Source organism: Rattus norvegicus, chromosome 15 (assembly GCF_021556685.1).
Source record: "Rattus norvegicus strain SHRSP/BbbUtx chromosome 15, alternate assembly SHRSP_T2T, whole genome shotgun sequence".
Lineage (NCBI taxonomy): Eukaryota > Metazoa > Chordata > Mammalia > Rodentia > Muridae > Rattus > Rattus norvegicus.
The window spans coordinates 4,478,204-4,496,905 of record NC_141548.1 but is presented as its reverse complement, the minus strand read 5'-3'; the positions used below and the strand labels follow the sequence as shown (position 1 = coordinate 4,496,905).

General features: G+C 48.7%; 1 protein-coding gene across 1 annotated transcript in view; it reads left to right on the top strand.

The window, feature by feature from the left end:
- Nid2 (nidogen 2) overlaps positions 1 to 18,702 on the top strand; it is a 55,728-nt gene that overhangs the window by 24,463 nt on the left and 12,563 nt on the right. Inside the window, exons 5-11 of the mRNA NM_001012005.2 lie at positions 520 to 669; positions 1,225 to 1,470; positions 1,879 to 2,079; positions 3,395 to 3,625; positions 11,420 to 11,563; positions 12,089 to 12,217; positions 13,180 to 13,323. Coding sequence (NP_001012005.2) covers positions 520 to 669; positions 1,225 to 1,470; positions 1,879 to 2,079; positions 3,395 to 3,625; positions 11,420 to 11,563; positions 12,089 to 12,217; positions 13,180 to 13,323 — 1,245 coding nt within the window. The remainder of the gene's footprint in view (positions 1 to 519; positions 670 to 1,224; positions 1,471 to 1,878; positions 2,080 to 3,394; positions 3,626 to 11,419; positions 11,564 to 12,088; positions 12,218 to 13,179; positions 13,324 to 18,702) is intronic.

Sequence of the window (18,702 nt, the reverse complement as noted above, 5' to 3'; positions counted from 1 at the left end):
GTTTCTATTGCGTGAAAATCCTACTCATGCCGGAAAGGACAAGGCCTGCACAGACCTGGAGCTCCTTAACACTGCTCCTTGGTCCTCTCTTCCCTGCCCAGTCCTGCATTTGATGTCAGGTGTGTGCACACCCTTCAAGCTTGAGTCATAAACAACTACTAGTATTTGGCCTTTTTTTTTAACCTCACCAAATAGTGATTTCATGAAGCTCACTCTAATGCGCTCTTAAGGTTTGCCTGCCTGCAGGGCTGTTCTCAGGCCTCAATGATGCAGCCCCACAGCTCACCGGCGGTTGTAAAAAGACCCAGTTGGCTGCCCTGATCTGAGCTGCCTGCCAGAAAATAGAAAGTTAATTCCTCAGGCTGAATGTTATCCCTCCCTGTCTTTGCAGCATCAAATCTATTTGTTTACTACAGTCCAAGCTGACTTCACGGAGCACTTGTGATGTCTGGGGAAGCGTGGTGGTAACGATGCTGGAATCCTTTGACCCTTCTAAGGCTTCTCTGTTTTATTCTGCAGTCTTCACTTACAATGGCGCCAACCGGGAAACCTGTGAACACAGCCACGGCCAGTGCTCCCGGCATGCCTTCTGCACCGACTACACCACTGGCTTTTGCTGCCACTGCCAGTCTAGGTTTTATGGAAACGGGAGGCACTGCGTGCCAGAAGGTGATTGATAGGCCAGGGTGGCTGTGCGTTCGTTGTTGACAACTGCCTGTTTCTGGTTACACTGTGGGTTCTGCCTTACGTCTCTGCTGCCTGAATCCCAGCACCAGTGACTTGCGAGTGTTCAGGGGGTGATGGAGTGATAAGATAGGTTTGAGAAGACTTGAAATGTTTCCATTTTGCCCTCTTTCTAACTTGGTAGAGCTAAAGGGGAGGGTAAAGAAGGGGAACGGAAGATAGACAGGACTGGGTCACACACAAGTGAAGAATTGTTCATCCGAGGGACTTGTTAAACTCAGTGTGGCCCATGCCTGTAAATGTTAACACCGCCGAAACAGAGAGCAGGAGGGTGGAGAGTTGAAGGCTAGCCTGGAGTTCACGTGAATCCTCAGTTGGCATCCTTAGAGAACTGATTTCAAGAAAACCAAAGTTAATGGTGATAATGATAATAAATGGAAAAAGCAGTGAGGCGTGAGGCGTGGGCGTGAGAGTGAGCTGTGCACGTCTGTCCCCAGCGTGCTGATGCCCAAGGCTGAAAGGCCTGCTTTTGTCTTTCAGGGGCGCCTCACCGAGTGAATGGGAAGGTGAGTGGCCATCTCCAAGTGGGCCACATGCCTGTGCACTTCACGGATGTGGATCTACACGCTTACATCGTGAGCAATGACGGCAGAGCCTACACTGCCATCAGTCAGATCCCGCAGCCCGCAGCCCAGGCCCTCCTCCCTGTCCTGCCCATCGGAGGCCTGTTTGGCTGGCTCTTTGCTTTGGAGAAGCCAGGCTCTGAGAATGGCTTCAGCCTCACAGGTGAGCAGAGCTCAGGTCTGGCAAACAGGGATTCAAAAGCCGTCCCCAGGCAGCCTCTGCAGATGATATGTCCATGACAGGTGAATTCCTACTTATAAGTATCAAGTTAACATTCTCTGTTAATACGCTAGATTTTAAAGAGAATGGGGCAGGGAGGATTAAGAGTCTTTTGAGACCTTTGAGAGATAGGAGGGTCTGCAGCTTCTAGAACTGAGCCGGGGCACGCCATACCCTCCTTAGGCACCATGTTCGACAGAGACTGGAGAGAGGACATGCACACTCCTGACAGCCATTTGAACCCACATCTCTTACGGGATAGGCAGGTGCCCTATCGCCCAAGCCCCAGCCAGGCCTCAGAATGACTCAAGAGTTCCTGTCAGCCACTTGCTGAGTTTCTGTCTCCTGCAGGAGCTACCTTTGTCCATGATGTGGAAGTCACTTTTCACCCTGGAGAGGAGAGAGTTCGTATCACTCAAACCGCCGAGGGGCTTGACCCAGAGAACTATCTGAGCCTTAACACCAACATCGAAGGCCAGGTGCCCTTTATCCCAGCAAATTTCACAGCCCACATTGCTCCGTACCAAGAGTTCTATCATCACAGAGACTCAGGTATGTGTGAGTTTCTGCAGCTGTAAAATGGCCGTGGTGCGGGCCTCACAAGACAGTGACAAGGGTTAGGTTAGATGAATGGTTACATGGAATGTCCCAGACTGCATGGGACACAAAGTGAGGTTGATATAATTCCGTTCTTATTGATGTGTATATATGATCAGAGTCCTGACTTCTTATACAAGAATGTCAATGTATTTGCACATTGCTTTCTGATAGTAGTAACTGATAAGATATTTCCCTCTCGGCATGGATTGTATTGACTGTTAGAATGTATGATTATAGCCGTTTCAGCTGACGATTTTAGTTTGAGAGTCACAGAAAGATGCTTCCCAGCATTCTGAAACAAAGCCGAGATTTGGAGTCAACATGACTCGAATGACATCTTGGGTTTGCCATTTAAAGAATCATTGGAAAGTCTATTTTCTCATTTTTAGCATAAGAATAAAGACATATTTTCTGCTGTTGATAAGTTGCATACGGTGCAATTCGCTCTACAAAGCATGTCCAGTCTGCTCTGTCTCAGGGTAGCTATGAATATAGCCCAACACATTTGCAGATGGTAGTGTCATGTCAGAACGTCAGAGAGCTGGGCACACCTCAGCACAGTATTAGCCGTGTGCAGGATGCTCCAGTCGTCACGATTGTCACTGTGCAGTTGGTGTGTCTTGAGTAGCACCTGTTCTGTACCCCCGGCTTCTAGCATGCGAGCTGGGTACGTGGAAAAAGCTGGAATGCAGACCTTCACTGTGTTCAGAATGTACTGGGGCCAGTCCTGGTGCAGCTCCCAAGAGGAACGGCCTTTTGCTTTGCCTTTCCCTAAGCCTTGATGGTTTACCGAAGCGTAAAGCTACTGGGGCAGGGTGAGAGGTTATTTCCTTTACGCCTCAAATCTTGAGAGATATGGAGCTGGCTGGCTTTGAGTTCCAGTCAGAGATCTACCACATCCCAGGCTATTCACCTAAACTCAGTGGTCTCTGCACACACGGCCACTGCCTGCCTTGTGTGGCTGAGGAGCACACAGCCCTCAGCTCACACACACCGGGACATCATGACGCTGGTTTCTAGTGTGCGATGACAACTGCAGCACTTGTAGTCCCTTCTTCTCCTCAGCAGTGGGGCTTCACATCCACTCAGATTCCTAAGGTTCCAGGTCTTTCCTTGCAAGCTTTCTGTAGAAGCCGATGGGAGCTCTTGGGGAAACCTGCTCCCAGGAACCGGGTAGGAAACTGTAGAAAAATGCACCAAACATGAACACTTATGTTTTCACTATTTCAAAATCTTAACCGGTTTGCCTGTGAAACGTTCGTTACAGTCGTGACATCCTCCAGCTCCCGAAGTTTCTCCCTCATTTCTGGTTCTATCAACCAAACTCGGTCCTACCGCATCGACCAGAACATCACTTACAAGGCGTGCAGTCATGCCCCCAGACACCTGGCCGTCCCTGCCACCCAGCAGCTGACTGTGGACCGGGCCTTTGCTTTGTACAGTGAGGAGGAGGGCGTGCTGAGGTTTGCCGTGACCAATCAGATTGGCCCTGTCGAAGGTATGTAAAAAAAAAAAAATCGTATCCTTTCTTAGAAGCCTTAAAATAGGTCTGGGGTGAGTGAAGTTTGGTAAGTGCCAGAGAGAAAAGTCAAAGAGGCTGTCCTGGCCTGCACGTGTAGACAGGCAGATATACAACAGGGAGAACACAGTCCCCGCCAGAGGTCACACACATGTATAGAGCATGAATCTGTAGGCTGGGTGGTACCAGCCAGGCTTTTCCCCTAGTGCTGGGGGCATGGACAGAGGCAGGTCCCTGGAGCTCATTGGCTGGCCAGCATAGCGGAATCAGTGAGCGGTGAGAATTGCTGTGGGCAGAAGCTCTTGCTCTTGATCCTCCCCAAGTTCAAACCCTGGATCCCAAGAGAGTTGTCCTCTGACCTCTACACATGCACTGTGGTTTGCACATGCCTACCATGGCATGAGAGTCTCTGCATGTGTACGTTCACAGTAAATGTTTAAAATTTAAGATGAAGATTAATAATCATGGAAGACGCTCATACTGACCACCTCTGGCCTCCACATGTGCATGCATGCAGACACATAAACATACCACACACACACACACACACACACACACACACACACAAATAGACACACACAGGTAAGTGACAATATGTTCCAGGTTCATTCATTAGCAGATGTAATATTGATTTGGTATTACTTCCCAAATTGTTTTATTGATCTACCCAGTCTCTATCAGAAACCATCTGACTTATTTGCAGAAACAAGCAAACTGATTCTAAAACAGGCATTCCAGGAACCCATAGTAGCTAATATGATCATCTTGGATCAACTTCCAAATGCAAACGAATGAAGTAGGGCCCCTGTCTCACCTCACACATAAACAAAACCCGACTCAGAGTGGATCAAAGACTAAATGGGAGGACTAAACTTTTGCATTTACCAAAGGCCATCTCCAGATAGCTATACTATTTGGGGAGGTTCCAGAAACTAGGAGATGGGCACTAGCAGAAGTAGATCATGGGGTCATGACCTCATGGTTCCTATCTTATCCTATCACCATTGTGATCGCCTTACCATAGTCAGAAGCAACAGAGTCATTCTGTACACTGAAACCCAAGCCAGAATAAATCTGTTCGTTTCTGAATTTCTTTCTGTATTTTGAGGCAGTGATGTTAACACTAACATAGCAACATTCTTCATAACAGCCAACAGGTAAAAGCACCTAGATGACCGTCAGCTGATGCACATACAAAATCTAAGCCCACACAGTAGAGTTAATACTCAGCCATGAAAAGGAATAGAGTACTTATATGTGCTACAGTGTGGGTGGCGTGTGACAGCATTGCGCTAAGTGAAAGAAGCCAGTGACGGGGACAGCATGTACGTTAATGCCCACACACAAGCAACCCAGAGAGTTATAAAGTAGATTGATGGACAAGAGGGTATACACCAAGGATAGTCACGTAGGGGTGCAGGCTTCCTTCCGAGAGTGGTGAACATCCTAGGAATTGATCATTGGTGGTTGTGCAGCCCCGACTGAGGTGAAGTCATTGTTTTGCCCTTCAAGTGAGTTGATTGTGCGTCACGGGTATTGGATCTCAACCGAGGGAAATTGTGGAAGCAAACTCTGTGGTTCACATTTCACTGGGCCTTAGCCCCTCCTGGCAGATAGGAACGTTCTGTGGCCATCAGCAGCAGAACACGGCAGAACCTTATGTGGCAGCCAGTCTCAGTTGGCTGCAGACTGGGTGACTCCAGCCCCGCAGCCCTGGAGAAGGGAGAATTGTAGAGGTGATGGTAAAGTAAGAGCAGTGATGGGCAGGGTGGAGAGGAGGATGGCGGAGAGGAGCTGGGTCTTCTAGGTCTGTGAAGCCACGGTGCACCCCGACTCTGATGGTGGGTCTGATATTCTTATGCACATGTTATTCAAAACCTGACTGCTTGCACGAAGTGAGTGTGTGCCTGTGTGTGCATGTGCGTGTGTGTGTGTGTGTGCACGTGTGCGTGCGTGCGTGCGTACGTACGTGCGCATGCATGTGCATGTGTGTGCACCAACCCCCATCCCCCGGGAGGCCAGAGACATCAGATCTAATGAAGTTTCTGGCAGCCGACGTGGGTGTTGGGAACCTAACTCCAGTCCTCTGGAAGAGAGGGCAGCAAGGGCTTTTAACCACTGAGCCATTTCTCCAGTGTAAGCCCTATTATTGTTAAATTGTATTCATTTTATTGATTTTTAAGATGAATATACAAAGTGATAGGTTTCGTTATGGCTTTTCATACAGATTTGTGTTTGGGCTTACCTTTTTCTCCTATATTACCTTTTCTTGTTTCTCAGCCTTGCTGCCCCCTTTATCCCTTGCTTTTGCCAAGAGTGGACCCCGTTCTTTCATGACTGTGTATTCTGTTACTCTGTCTCCTTTTAAACCTCTTCCCCTCTCACGGCACTCTTTCTAGTTCTATGGCCGCCCATATGCTCACCTATCTAGAAATTAGAACGTAGACTTTTTATGAGAAGAAGCAGTGTGGTGATCCGTTTTCCTGCAGATGTCACTGTTTCTGTTTTCTCGATGACTGACTGAAAGTACGTTGTCTGTGTGTACCACGTGTTTTCTAGCCGTCGTCTGTGATGTGGGCATCTGTATTGCCTCCATTTCCTTGCTGTTGTGACCAGTGCAGAATTAAACATGTGTGCGCGGGCTCTTTCTCTGGCAGGACTTAGTGTCCTCTGGAGTGACACCGCATGAGATCCGTGGACTTTAGTCACCGGTACTGCAACAGCCATGCACACTAATGATAGAGGAGCTGTGTGGCCAAGGTTGGAGAGATGAGGCTAGGAAAACGCTCTTAGCAATTTTTCTGTAAACCTGCTTGTTCCTCAGAGGCTGCCTGTTTTACAAAAACATGACCTAGAGAAGCTAAGATGGGCCTGCAAAATCTAGAAAGTCCACAAAGAATTGAGGTGACATTTCAATTCTTTAAACTAATACATTGTGCTTTCCCCCTGGAGCAAGAGGTGCGTGACGAGAAAGGACCTGTCTCTCTCAGTCACTGTTGACCCTGTGAGCCCAGAGGCAGTGGCACCTGTGAGAGGTGACTGAGCAGATCTGTGTGAGAGTACTGGGTATTGGGGGTGTTGCCTCGGCAACGCATTAGCTAAAGAGGAAGGTGTCAGGACCTTGGATGAAAGAAACCCGAGTTTGTTAGTTTGGTTGCTTTGGGCAAAAGAATCCACACATTGGGCAGCCAGAGATGGCATCATAACGTAGTAAATCCATTCGTGGAGAGGCAGCTTGAATTAGAGCAGCGTGTAAAGGAAGAAGGAAGACTCCAGTTACATTCCATGAGGGGAAAGATTAAAAAAAAAAACACCCGTGTCACACAAACCACCTCTTCTCACACAGATGCCTAGCCCTGCCCTTTCCTAGTGGAGAGATCTGATCTGTGAGGAAGAACCCTCCATGCCGTAGAATCCCGTGGACCCATTTAGGAAAGTGGTTTTCCTGTCTTTGGAAATACCTTTGGGTCTCTTCTTACCAAATCGAGAGCAAGCTAGCAAAACGTACCAGTCGCTAATTAGTCTTGTGAGCCTCTTTCCCACCCAAGTACTATTTAAAAAATAGTGTGGTGTGTTTCCGAGTACTGTCCTGAGCAGCTCACATGGGTCAGCTTATACCCACAGCAAGCTCTACTCAACGGGTGCGTTGTTATTTCTTTATAGATGTAGAGGTGGAACGGTTTGGAAGGCAGCCGGTAAGTGGCAGGCTAGGACTCAAACCCTGGCTCTGGGCACACAGCCCACACTTGCCCCACAGAGTGCAGCTGTACCACATGGACTCGGTCAGCTTCACAACAGCCTCATGGTGTAGCCCCAGAACCCATGGAAGGTAGGCTTTAACATTCTGAGGTTGAACCATGCTTCACACCCTTTCTCCCCTCTCGTCGCACAGGAACCCTTCCAGAGGGGGTGTCCATCGGTCTGGAAGGCATGCCAGGTCGCATAACCAATGCGGCTCTATGTTATAGCAGTAATATTATGGGAGGTCTGCCCCCACTCTATCCCATTTACCTTCTGAGTACATACGGAGACATCAGATTTTGTTGACAAGCTGAAGGCACTGTTGGGCAGGTTCTGAGCTACTCTAATCCGACTCGTCTATCAGTAACCAGATAAACGCCCGTTACTTGCCAACTGAGTCGTGCTGTGCTCTGTGTCTGTTCTCAGGGTGAGCTTCTCTTGGCCATGTGTTTATGGGTCCATCATGCCTCACGGCAACCTTCTCCTTCCCTTCTCCTTTGTCCTTCTCATGGTCCCCACATGAGATCACTTAGTCCAAAGTCTTGCTTTCCTCTCTCCTCTGCCCAGTCACAGGCTCTAGCTTTTTATGACCCAGTTGGAGGTTATTGGGGAGCATTCTTCACAGCACATGTCAGCACAGTGCCCGTGTCCAGACCGTAGCCTAATCTTGGGGCACAGAACTCAGCGTCTGAATACACAGCGTACAAGACCAACTCCAACACTGTGCGGCTTTGCAAGATGCAGATGCTGCTGTTTCCGGGTGAGGAAGAGAAGCCTGTGGCCCTTGCTGCCCTCCAACCACAGGCCTTTGTCTCAGGCATTTGTTTGTCATATTGTCACAGAACAGACCATGCTGCTCAGCCCCCCTCACCAGGGGTCTCTGGGAGACATTTGGGCAGGAAGCAATTCAGCCGAAGCCCAGTGGCGGCTCCTTTAAGGAAACCGTTCTTCTCTTTCTAAGTCAGTCAGTGAGTTCCAGCTCTTCCATAAGGGCATCACTAGTTTAAGCAGTCATTGGCTGCTGTCCTTGGCTTACTGTGAGAGGAGAGAGCCAGCAGGCTCAGAAATTACGAACAGTGAAGTGGTTTTAGGAACGTTTTTCTCAAGATGTCACTGGACACTATACTTAGTGGCTGCGTGCAGAAGGGCTCACTGAAGTAGCTGGCTTTTCTGAAAAGAAAAAATTTTTTTAATGCGTAGCAGGGAGATAGGCTCTGACAAACTCGTGCACTCATTAATCCTTCCTGGAATTCGCTGTGGTCAAATTTGGGTGCTGGGAAGGGCTGCCTAAGAAGGCTAAGCACTGGTATTTATAAATTAAAGTATTCTGAAGATGACTATTCCCTTTGGAAGATATTCTAAAATGAGGAAATAATTGTGGGGAGAGGGAGGTTCTTGTCTTGTATGGGCCTGGTGCGAGGCTGTGACCCTGTTCTTAGTTAAAATCTGGCGGAGACTGGTTTCAGGAACCCTGTCTGCATGCCCACATTAACTGAGCACTGCTGGGTTCTTGTCCCTTGGCAAACAGGTCCAGAAGAAGGCATTAGCAGGATGGCTGGCGGGCGTTTTTTTATTTGGTCTGGCAAGAGATTCCCTCGTGTTAGCCAACGTTGAGGTGAACTGAGGATAGATCCATAGCCAACCTCGTACTCAGGCCCCAATTGGGGAACTGAAAATGAATGTTCTGCCGTGGGGATGCACTGTGCTGTTTCTTATGGAGTATTAGGAAGCGGATGTACCTCAGCCCTGGCATTTCACGTTGCAGCAGACTGTTGAAGCAAACCAGAAGAGTCTCACTTGGGCATCAGGACAGGGGAAGTACCAGGGAGACAGCGAGAGTCCTGAAGGATTCAGGGGAAGCCGACCCTCTGAAGGAGGCTGTGGTAACGAGCCCTTGGGGTAACCTGCAGCTACTTTGGACAGGTCTCAGCTGTAGAAGGTGGTCAGGGAGTCACGGGTGAGATAGAAGTGACAGAGAATCCTGGTGCAGCAGAGTGGCAGGCACAGGTCCTGCTAAGGTGTGTGTACAGATACCATTGTACAGGTAAGAGGTGAGGTGTCCTGGGGTGTGTACAAACTTGCCCTCCAACACAGGGTTCAGACACAGACTTAGGAGGCAGAGGCCCCTGCTGTTATATGGTGCACGGAGTAGTGTTGATAGCAGAAGTGGCTCAGTACTGAGACGGACAGTTGTACACGGGGCTCCTGAAGCTCTCTGTGTCCAAGATTACAATTCCACAGAGGGAGGCAAAGCAAACACCTCCGATAAGGACAGAGAGAAGGGAGGAGCACACAGTCCCTCAGGATAGCCGGACGAGCCTGAGACATATCTTATGCCTCATTTTAAAGAGCAAACCCAAGAGGTACAAACCATGTCATTTGGATTCCGCACAGAGGAGTCGAAGGGAGTCACTGGGCATCTGAATCTGAATGCCGTCCTTGTTGTCCGTGCCTTTGGGTTAGGCAGGTAACTTTAAAAGGTTCCTCTGGTGATGGCTGCAGCAGAGTGGTGGGCGGCCTGGGCCCTGGCCTGGGGCTGTTTGAGTTTTTATCTCCTGTCCCTGCCTGTTACTTCTCCTGACTGTAACCTTGGGCAAGTTACTTGCCTGTGTGCCGCATAGAGAAGGAAGGTCAGCCGTTGATGCCGTCTGCTGTCTGCACGTGTGATCGTGTGGGTTAAATGGGGTTGGATGTTGAGAGTTCTGAACACTGAGGAGATGGCTCAGGGAATGTCAACTACAACTTGTGCGACACTCTCTAGAAGTCACTTAGAGATGGATTCGTGAGACTTGGGAAGCGTAGGCAATGGGAAACCATTTCTATTTATTCGGTTGTATCTTTTCAAAGAAAGTTTGGGGGCCCTGAAGATGACCCAAGATGGCTCGGTGGGTAAAGGAGCTTCCCATATGAACTAGTTTGCTTTCCATTGCTCTTGATTAACTCCATGACCAGAACCAATTTGGGGAGGGAAAGGTTTACTTCATTTTCTAGATTACAGCCCATCGTGAGTGGAAGTCGTGGCAGGAGCTCATGACAGGAGCGGGAGGTAGGAACTGAAGCAGAAGTCATGGAGAAGTGTTTGTTCCTCTTGGCCTGCTCAGTTTGCTTTCTTAAACACCTGCCCAGGGGTGGTACCCTCACCTGGGTCCTCTCACATCCATCATTAATCAAGAAAATGGTCCACAGAGTGGCCTATAGGCCAGTCTAATGGAGGAGGCGTATTCTCAAATGAGCGAGATGGCCTTAGTGTGTGTCAAGTTGATAAAAATCTAACCAGCGACCAGAGGGCAAGTCCTGAAACCCACGTAAGTGTGGAAGGAGTGAGCACACCCTACGAAGTGTACTCGGATGTCTACACATACACTGGGCATTGGAGTGTGCATACCTGTGTGCACATACACAAAATTACACATATATGTATATTAATTTTCAAAATGACTTATTCTGAATTTATCCTCCTGATAGAGATAGCTGATAATAGAGAAACATTCACATCTCTATCAGATAAGGAAGTGGCAGTGGTAGTAGAAACTGTGTGTCTGTCTGTGTGTCAGTCAGTCTTGTGCATGCAAGGCCCGTTTGGATGACTTCCTGCCACGCCTCGTGTTTCTGACCATCAACACGCTAGCACTCCTCAGCTATCACACATATGAACCCTTGATCTAGGAATCTTACTGAAGTTGAGATTCTGATGGGGACAGAGCCTGCCTGTGAGGTTTTAGATTTAATCCAAACAGTGAGATTGAAGGAGAGGCTGACAGACTCAGAGCCTGAACTTTGGAGTTTGAATCTGTGCCAACATACACACTTGCTGACTCTGGCTTCATGGAATCCATCTCACGTCTCCTGCTTACCTTCCTTATGGGAATAGAAGTCTAGCACAGAGTCATCCCGAGAGCCCAGGAGATGCTAGAGGCTTTCCCGCTTCACTTTAGCTTTGAATTGGTAACCTAGCAAAGACTCCATCCCCTTCCTCTCTCCCCCGTTCTCTCTGTGACAGCTGCTCTGCCTTTTTCTGTTCCCTGTGCATAGTGGACTCGGCCCCTACTGCAGTGAATCCTTGCTATGACGGGAGCCACACCTGTGACACAACAGCAAGGTGCCACCCGGGGACGGGTGTGGACTACACCTGCGAGTGCACGCCCGGGTTCCAGGGTGACGGACGGAGCTGTGTGGGTGAGAGACATGTTCCCTGTTTCTGTCGCATAGCCCTGATTTTCACCTTGGTCTTTCCTGCGTCGCAGTCTGTGGGAGACAAGAACCTGTGGCCGTCCTCTGGCAATGATTTTAGTCTCCGTAAATCTGAATGTTGTTATGTGAAAGCTGAGGCAGAGTCTGGCTAGGTTTTGGGAAGATAATTTGAAGGTGGGCATTTGGGTTAGAGCTATAGAAAGAAACCGTGTTGTGAAAATATAATTGTTTCACGTTTTAAAAGAATTTCTAAAGTGTTCAAAAACCATCTCCCTGATGACTTAACTGGAAATATTTGAAAGGGTTTTTCCTTGTTCCTCTGGTGAACGGCTGCTTGGGTTTTTGCCCGTTTTTCAGAACTCTGCGATTTCTACGTTTTCCATTCACCAGCCATTTAGCTGGCAAAAATTCCCACTCAGCCTTGGAGTGCTGGGAAAATGAAGCCATCAGACCTTCGTTTCTGGAACACTCTTGTCTCGTCAGTGCTTTCTGTTCTCGTTTTTTGCCTAGATGTTAATGAGTGTGCCACTGGCTTCCATCGCTGCGGCCCCAATTCTGTGTGTGTCAACTTGGTGGGGAGCTACAGGTGCGAGTGCCGCAGCGGCTATGAATTCGCAGATGACCGGCACACTTGTGTCTGTGAGTACCGGAATCCCGTTTCCCTTCGGCTAGGAGGCTGCTGAATCCCACCTTTTGATCTGCGTACGTCTCTACTGAGCCCGCTGTACAGCAGCACTAACGCGTGGCTTTCCTGAAATACGGAACAGCTCTCTGCTTCGGTTCAACTCAGCCCTGTCACAGTGACACACATCGCCATTGGGTTTTCCCCGTCTAGGTACTGTAGTGAGTTACTGGAAGATGTTCTCAGTTGGGGTTCCTGGCCTGGTCACATGACCGGACAGCGACTGGTAACACCCCCAGCTCTAGACAGAATTCGTGTTGAAAAGTGCTTGTCTCACATGCGGAGCCAAAGACCCCATCCACAATAAATATACCCTCTACGAATGGATCTGAAAGACCTAGAATTCCAAATTTACCCCACCGATGGGGCTAACTGGTAATAGAGAAATACACATCTCAGTCGCCAATGAGTTGACAGAGTAACAGTGGTATTAGGAACTGTGTGGGCTGTCTGTCTGTCTGTCTGTCTGTCTGTCTGTCTGTCACATGCGCGCAGTACTCTGGAGAATTACAAGCTATGACCTGGATATGTTTTGGTGACTTAATGTCATGTCTGATTTTTTTTTTTTTATTCTTTTTTTCGGAGCTGGGGACCGAACCCAGGGCCTTGCACTTGCTAGGCAAGTGCTCTACCACTGAGCTAAATCCCCAACCCTCATGTCTGATATTTTAAACTCAAGCACACTAGCACATCTCAACTCTGAGCTAGGAAATCTTGCTAAATCTTGCTAAAATTGAGGTTCTTACTGAATCCCCTGAGACCCCGCATCCACAGGTGTGCTGCTGCCGTTAGTCTGTGGGTGCCGTTAGTCTGTGGGTGCACGTGCAGGCAGGCAGGCATGCATGCACGCACGCACGCACGCACGCACGCACGCACACACACACACACACACACGTTTAAACTCTCACTTTCTTTTCAGTGATCGCCCCACCTCCCAACCCTTGCCTGGATGGCAGTCACACCTGTGCCCCTGAGGGGCAGGCCCGGTGCATTCACCATGGAGGCAGTTCGTTCAGCTGTGCCTGCCTGCCCGGCTTTGTTGGCACCGGGCACCAGTGTTCTGGTGAGTACCTGTGGGTAAGTCTTGAGGACTCTGCATGGTCCCTTTAGGTATACATCCCCATAGAGATACAGTTTCTCCCCTCCTGTGACTTAGACAGCCTTGAGATTACTGAAAGAGAGCAGGCATCTTCAGAATCAGAAAGGGAGCCCAAGGGTGGTCTTCCGGCACTGGACTAATGGACACCCGTGGTTGTCCTGTAGTGTTGGTATCAGCCTGGGAGCCTTCTGTTCTTTGAAGCTAGTGTAGGCTAGAGGGATTCATGCTTAACAGTTCTAAGTTCTTCCACCTTCCTCAAACACCTGGTTTGATGGGCTGCTATGTTGGTTAACGTGGTTGTTTGTCTGGTTGGTTGGTTGGTTGGTTGGTTGGTTGGTGACAGAGTCTAGTTTCTCTGTGTAGTCCTAGATGGCTTGAAACTCAGAGAGAGACACTTGTTTCTGCCTCAAGGATCAAAGGGGAACGCCATCAGACCTGGCGGCGTTTATTATGAACTTGACCTGACCTAGATTTATCTGGAAGAGAGAGGTTCAACTGAGACACTGCCTCAATGTGCTTTGCCTGTGGGCATTCTCTTGATTCCTAATTGATATGAGGGGGGGGGCACTCTTCCGGGGATGTACTCCGGGGCAGTGTGAGAGAGCTAGGTAAGCTCTCGCCTGAGAGCGAGCCATTGATCCACAGCATTGATCCGTCATGGTCTCTGCTCCAGTTCCTGTCTGGAGTTACTATCACCGATTGTGGTCTGGAAGTGCCAGCAGTAAACTTTCCTAAACTGCGTTGGGTACGTGTTTCATCTCAGCAACAGAAAAGCAAAGCTAGAACAAGGATTGGGGTGAAGGGGCATGCTGTTGACATTGGTCACGAGGGCCCAGGGAGTTCCAGGACTGTCCTAGCACATTATCTTGGAAGGCCCAGGCAGGAGGTGGCAAAGGAGAAAAGATTACCTTTTAGATTTTTATTTTCAAAGGAGGCCCTTTCCCACTTCAAATGCTGTCCAGCCTTTATTTTCTCATGGAATTCTCTTACGGTAGCTGAGTGTTGTCACGTACTGCAGACGATTTAAAAGCTTCCCTGAGTAACCTTTACATTGATGCATTCTTCAGTTCTCTAAACGGTCACGCTATTGGGTATGAATCTGATCTTCAAACAACCTCACAAGGCCCCATATGTTCCCCATGGGTCAGGAGTCTGGGCATGATTCAGTAGGTGCTAAATCTTAGGATCTCTGGTAAGGCTTAAGACACGAGCCACCACTTAGCATGGACAGATATCAGGACTGTTGGACACAGAGCTTCCGTTCTGTCATAGCATGCTGTGCCCTTTCGTTTCTCGTCATGTGGGCCTCTCACGAGTGAGACAAGGCTGTTTGAGTCACAAGACAGCTTGCTTTATTATGGCCTGCCAGCAAGAGGGAAGTCATCGTTTCAAAGGTGCTTGCAGCGTTGTTCTACAGTATTTGTTCTGATCGTATATGTCTCTCGGGAGAGGCTTGATAGAAATAATGCATATCGTGAGTCGGGGGTCACTGAGGTCCATCTTGGAGGCTCCCCAGCAAACCACAGCCATGTTTTGTAACCATCCTAAAGATTCCAAATGGTAGTCTATGATAAGCATGGAAGTCACTTACAGAATAAACCTACAACATGTTAGATATACGCACGCATTCTTATTTAGAGATGTTTCATGGTGCTCACGTCTGGGAGCAAAGACAGCTGTGTGTTTTGGGAGCCGTGCAGTCTGCAGGCACACATTTTTTTTTTTTCTCCATCAGATGAAAAGAGGATGTGTGTGCGTTTTCCTCCAGCCACGCTTAGCTGGGAACCAGGCGCCCTGGAAAGGCGCCCTTGGATTCCACCTCTCAGTCTGGTTGAAGTCACTAGCAGGACGCTTGGATTCGAAAAGAGTCAAGTCTTCTCCACCTTCCCTCCAACTGGAGCAGTTTCCAGCCTGTACTAGTGTGAGCTGGTTGGGTCCCAGGCATGTTGTTAAGAGTCTGGGTGACTTTACAGGAAGAACAGACTGTCTTGGAGTTTCAGGTCTGAGCGAAGGAAGCCGGGGTAGAGAGGGTCTGTTACATTTTTGTTGGGGAGGCAGATGAATGGCACAGACATTGTTCTCAGGATTTCTGTGCTCAGAGACACTGAGTAAAGCACGGACAAGAGGGTGTGGACATAGAAGGAACAGTTTGCCACTACCACAGCCTTATTACAGGTCCCAAGGGAGATGTCCCCATGCCACACAAACACGAACAGCAGACATTTATGTGTGATTGGACAGTTAGGGAGCAGAGAGAAGGCAAGGCCATGTGGACCAAAGGTGGATAGTTTAAAGGCTAATCAGCACCAGAGAATTCAAACAACGAAGGCAAGTCAGTCATTCAGTGGTCAAAGTTGCTTCCAGATGCTTCTGTTCAGAACGAGGGCAGGAAGGGATGAGATCCAAATGGAAGGTTCCAGACATGTTTTTCTAACAGATTCCTTAGTTTAATGGATGAATGGTGGAGGTGTCTATTGTGCTGGAATCTCCCTGCCTTTTTTTCTGTTGCCTTTGTGACAAGGGACTGTCCTGTTCCTCTCAGTCCTCCTGTCCTGACCTGAGTCTTCCATCAGCCCCTGAACATCATCCTGCCCACCAGTCAATTGTTACTGGCATCCTTGTCTCAGTGGGGATTAAAGAGAGAGCTCCCGCCTTGAGAAGAGGCCAAAGTCCTTCCCCATCTTCTCTCCGGACACTTTCCCGTCCTGTGACATGAACTCTGACTCCCTGCAAACCCCATGGTGTTTGTGCTCCAGAAGAGGTGCGAAGCCAGCTCTGAGCTCAGGCCCTGGATCCACTGACTGGCCTTTGGCTGTCCATCATGGAGGCCCTCCAAGATGGAGTTGGATTGCAATTCTGGGAGACTATGGTTCTCCAGCTGTGTGTGTGTGTGTGCGTGTGTGTGTGTGCGTGCGCGTGTGATGTAGTAAACTTCTTCAAAGGTTTTTTTTTTTTTTTCCTGCTTTCTGGTCATTCCTGACAACTACTGTCTGCTGTAACCATGGCATTCTTGAGGTGTAACAATGGGAGAGTGACCGATTCAGGTTTGGTCAGAATCCCTAGGTAAGGGTTTTAATAACGACAGAGATTTGGCAACCTTGGGGAATCCCCTCTCCCTTAGTTTAAAAAGAAAAAATAGCCTAAGAAAGGGCTCCCTGGGGTTCTGCAGTCGGCTGTATGGTCAGGAATTCCTGCTTCCTGCCATTGCTTGGGGTTCCTGTCGCCACTGGAAGTACTTATAGGGTATGTTCTGTCACAGCTGGAATTTCCTGAAATTGGCTGGAAGTTCATTTTTATAGCTTTAGCTCCTCCATCAGTTTTACAGCGTCTAGGCCCAGTCAGCTCCCCACACAGTTGTGCCCCGGGGCTGGCCTCCGAAGAGACAGGATATGCTACCAGGGTACAAATGACAGTTCTTTAGTAACAGAGGTACTGTCTAGGATGCTCATTAAACACCTCCCGTCTTAATCTTGGGAGGCGAAGATGACCAGAAAAGGCCGTTTGCTTGCCCAGGGAGAGCCACTCTGGGTAGAATTAAGCTTGCTCTGTTGAGCATTCAGGGGTTTTTGGACTCAAAGCAGATGCTCCCGAGATGAGTAAAGGGCTTCCTGTCCAGGGAACGGGCGGAATGCCTGGGTATGAGCCTGGGTATGAGGAACAGTGGCCGCCAGCCAAGAAAACTCCTGAGCTGTAGGAGGAGAATGTAGGAGAATGGGGGCTTGGGAGAGTCTGTCCCTGATCCCATTCAGATCTGACCCCGGTTATAAAGTTCACTTTCCAAGCTGGTGTGTGCCTGCCATGGCCATACAAAATAGGCCAGCTCCTTTTCCTGCTCTGGGTCTCCCGCCATCACCCTGTCCAGTGTTTGTGGGTTTTGTTGTTGTTGGTTTGGTTTGGTTTTCCCCTCACACTTCTGTTTTCTTCCGTGGGTATGACTCATGCTTTGTTTTGTTTTTAGTCAAGCTGGAGATCTGGAAGTCAAGCCTTTTGTTTGCCCTCTTTTTCCTCTGGAAGGTTTCCTCCCTCCCCCACCCCCCCCCAGCTTACCTTTTCCCCTGGCATCAGCTTTTCCGCTGCAGAGAGTTCTGGGGGTGTGGGGGTGACTCTTGACATAACATGGGCCAGCTTTACAGCTTTAATAAGTAAAATAAAAGGCACATCAGTTGGCTTTTGCTCAAGCTGCTCATCTTGTACAATTATGTAACTCCTCCGGAAGCTCTTGCAGAGTGTGGGGGCCTGGGCTGCTTATCTATGGCCAGTAAGTTCAGGCTCTCGTGTGCGTGTGTTGTTCCAAAAGTGCCAGTGACGTTCTTCTCTTCGTACAAGTGAAAAGTACGTTTCTGTAAAGCTGTCCCCGGTTGGAGGTTTTAGACAGCAGTCTGATCAGGCAAGGCCGAAGGTCCTTCTAAACTGGAAATGTATTTGGGGCCTCATCTGACACCTGTCCCTCCGCAGGAGCATAAAAGGAGTGGATGCCAAGCGAGGAAGGAAAAACTATTGTTTCCTGTATTTATCCTATTTTTGTAATATCACCAACAGGAAATTAATGATTTACAGTTTAGGTTAATAGTTGAAAGGAAATAACTTCTGGAATTCGCAGTAGTGAAAAAACACCCCGGAAGTTCACAGCGGGCTATTTTCCTGTGAGTACCTATGCTCAGATTAGATTAGATTTCTACACGAGCGTTCATCTTGTTTGTTAGCTCAGGTGTTCCCGATTTGTTTCTGTCTCAGTTGAAGTAACAATTACTGTGAGGAAACACTTACCAGAAGCCACTTTCAGAGGAAAGGGTTTATTTCCCTCACAGTTCCATATAACAGTTCATTATCAAAAGCAGTGAGGGCAGGACCTCATGCAGAGGTCAAGGAGGGGTGCTGCTTCCTGGCTTGCTGCCCCCATGGCTTCCTCAGACTGCTTTCTTACAGATCCCAAGACGAACAGCCCAAGGATGGCACCATCCCACCCATAATGGTCTGGATCCTCCCCCAATTGATCACTATTAAGAAAATACCCTTTGGGCTGGAGAGATGGCTCAGTGGTTGAGAGCACTGGCTGCTCTTCCAGAGGTCCTGAGTTCAATTCCCAGCAACCACGTGGTGGCTCACAGCCATCTGTAATGAGATCTGATGCCCTCTTCTGGTGTCTGAAGACAGTGACAGTGTATTCACATACATAAAGAGGCATTTTCTCAGTGGAGGCTCCCACCTCTTTTATTGTCTCTGACTTGTGTTGAGTTGACATGACTGCTAGTACGTGGTTTGTTTTTTTTTTTTGGGTGGGGGGATGTTTGGTTGTTGTTTTCTGTTACGCTTTACTGTTCAACATCACCTCAGACTCAGGGA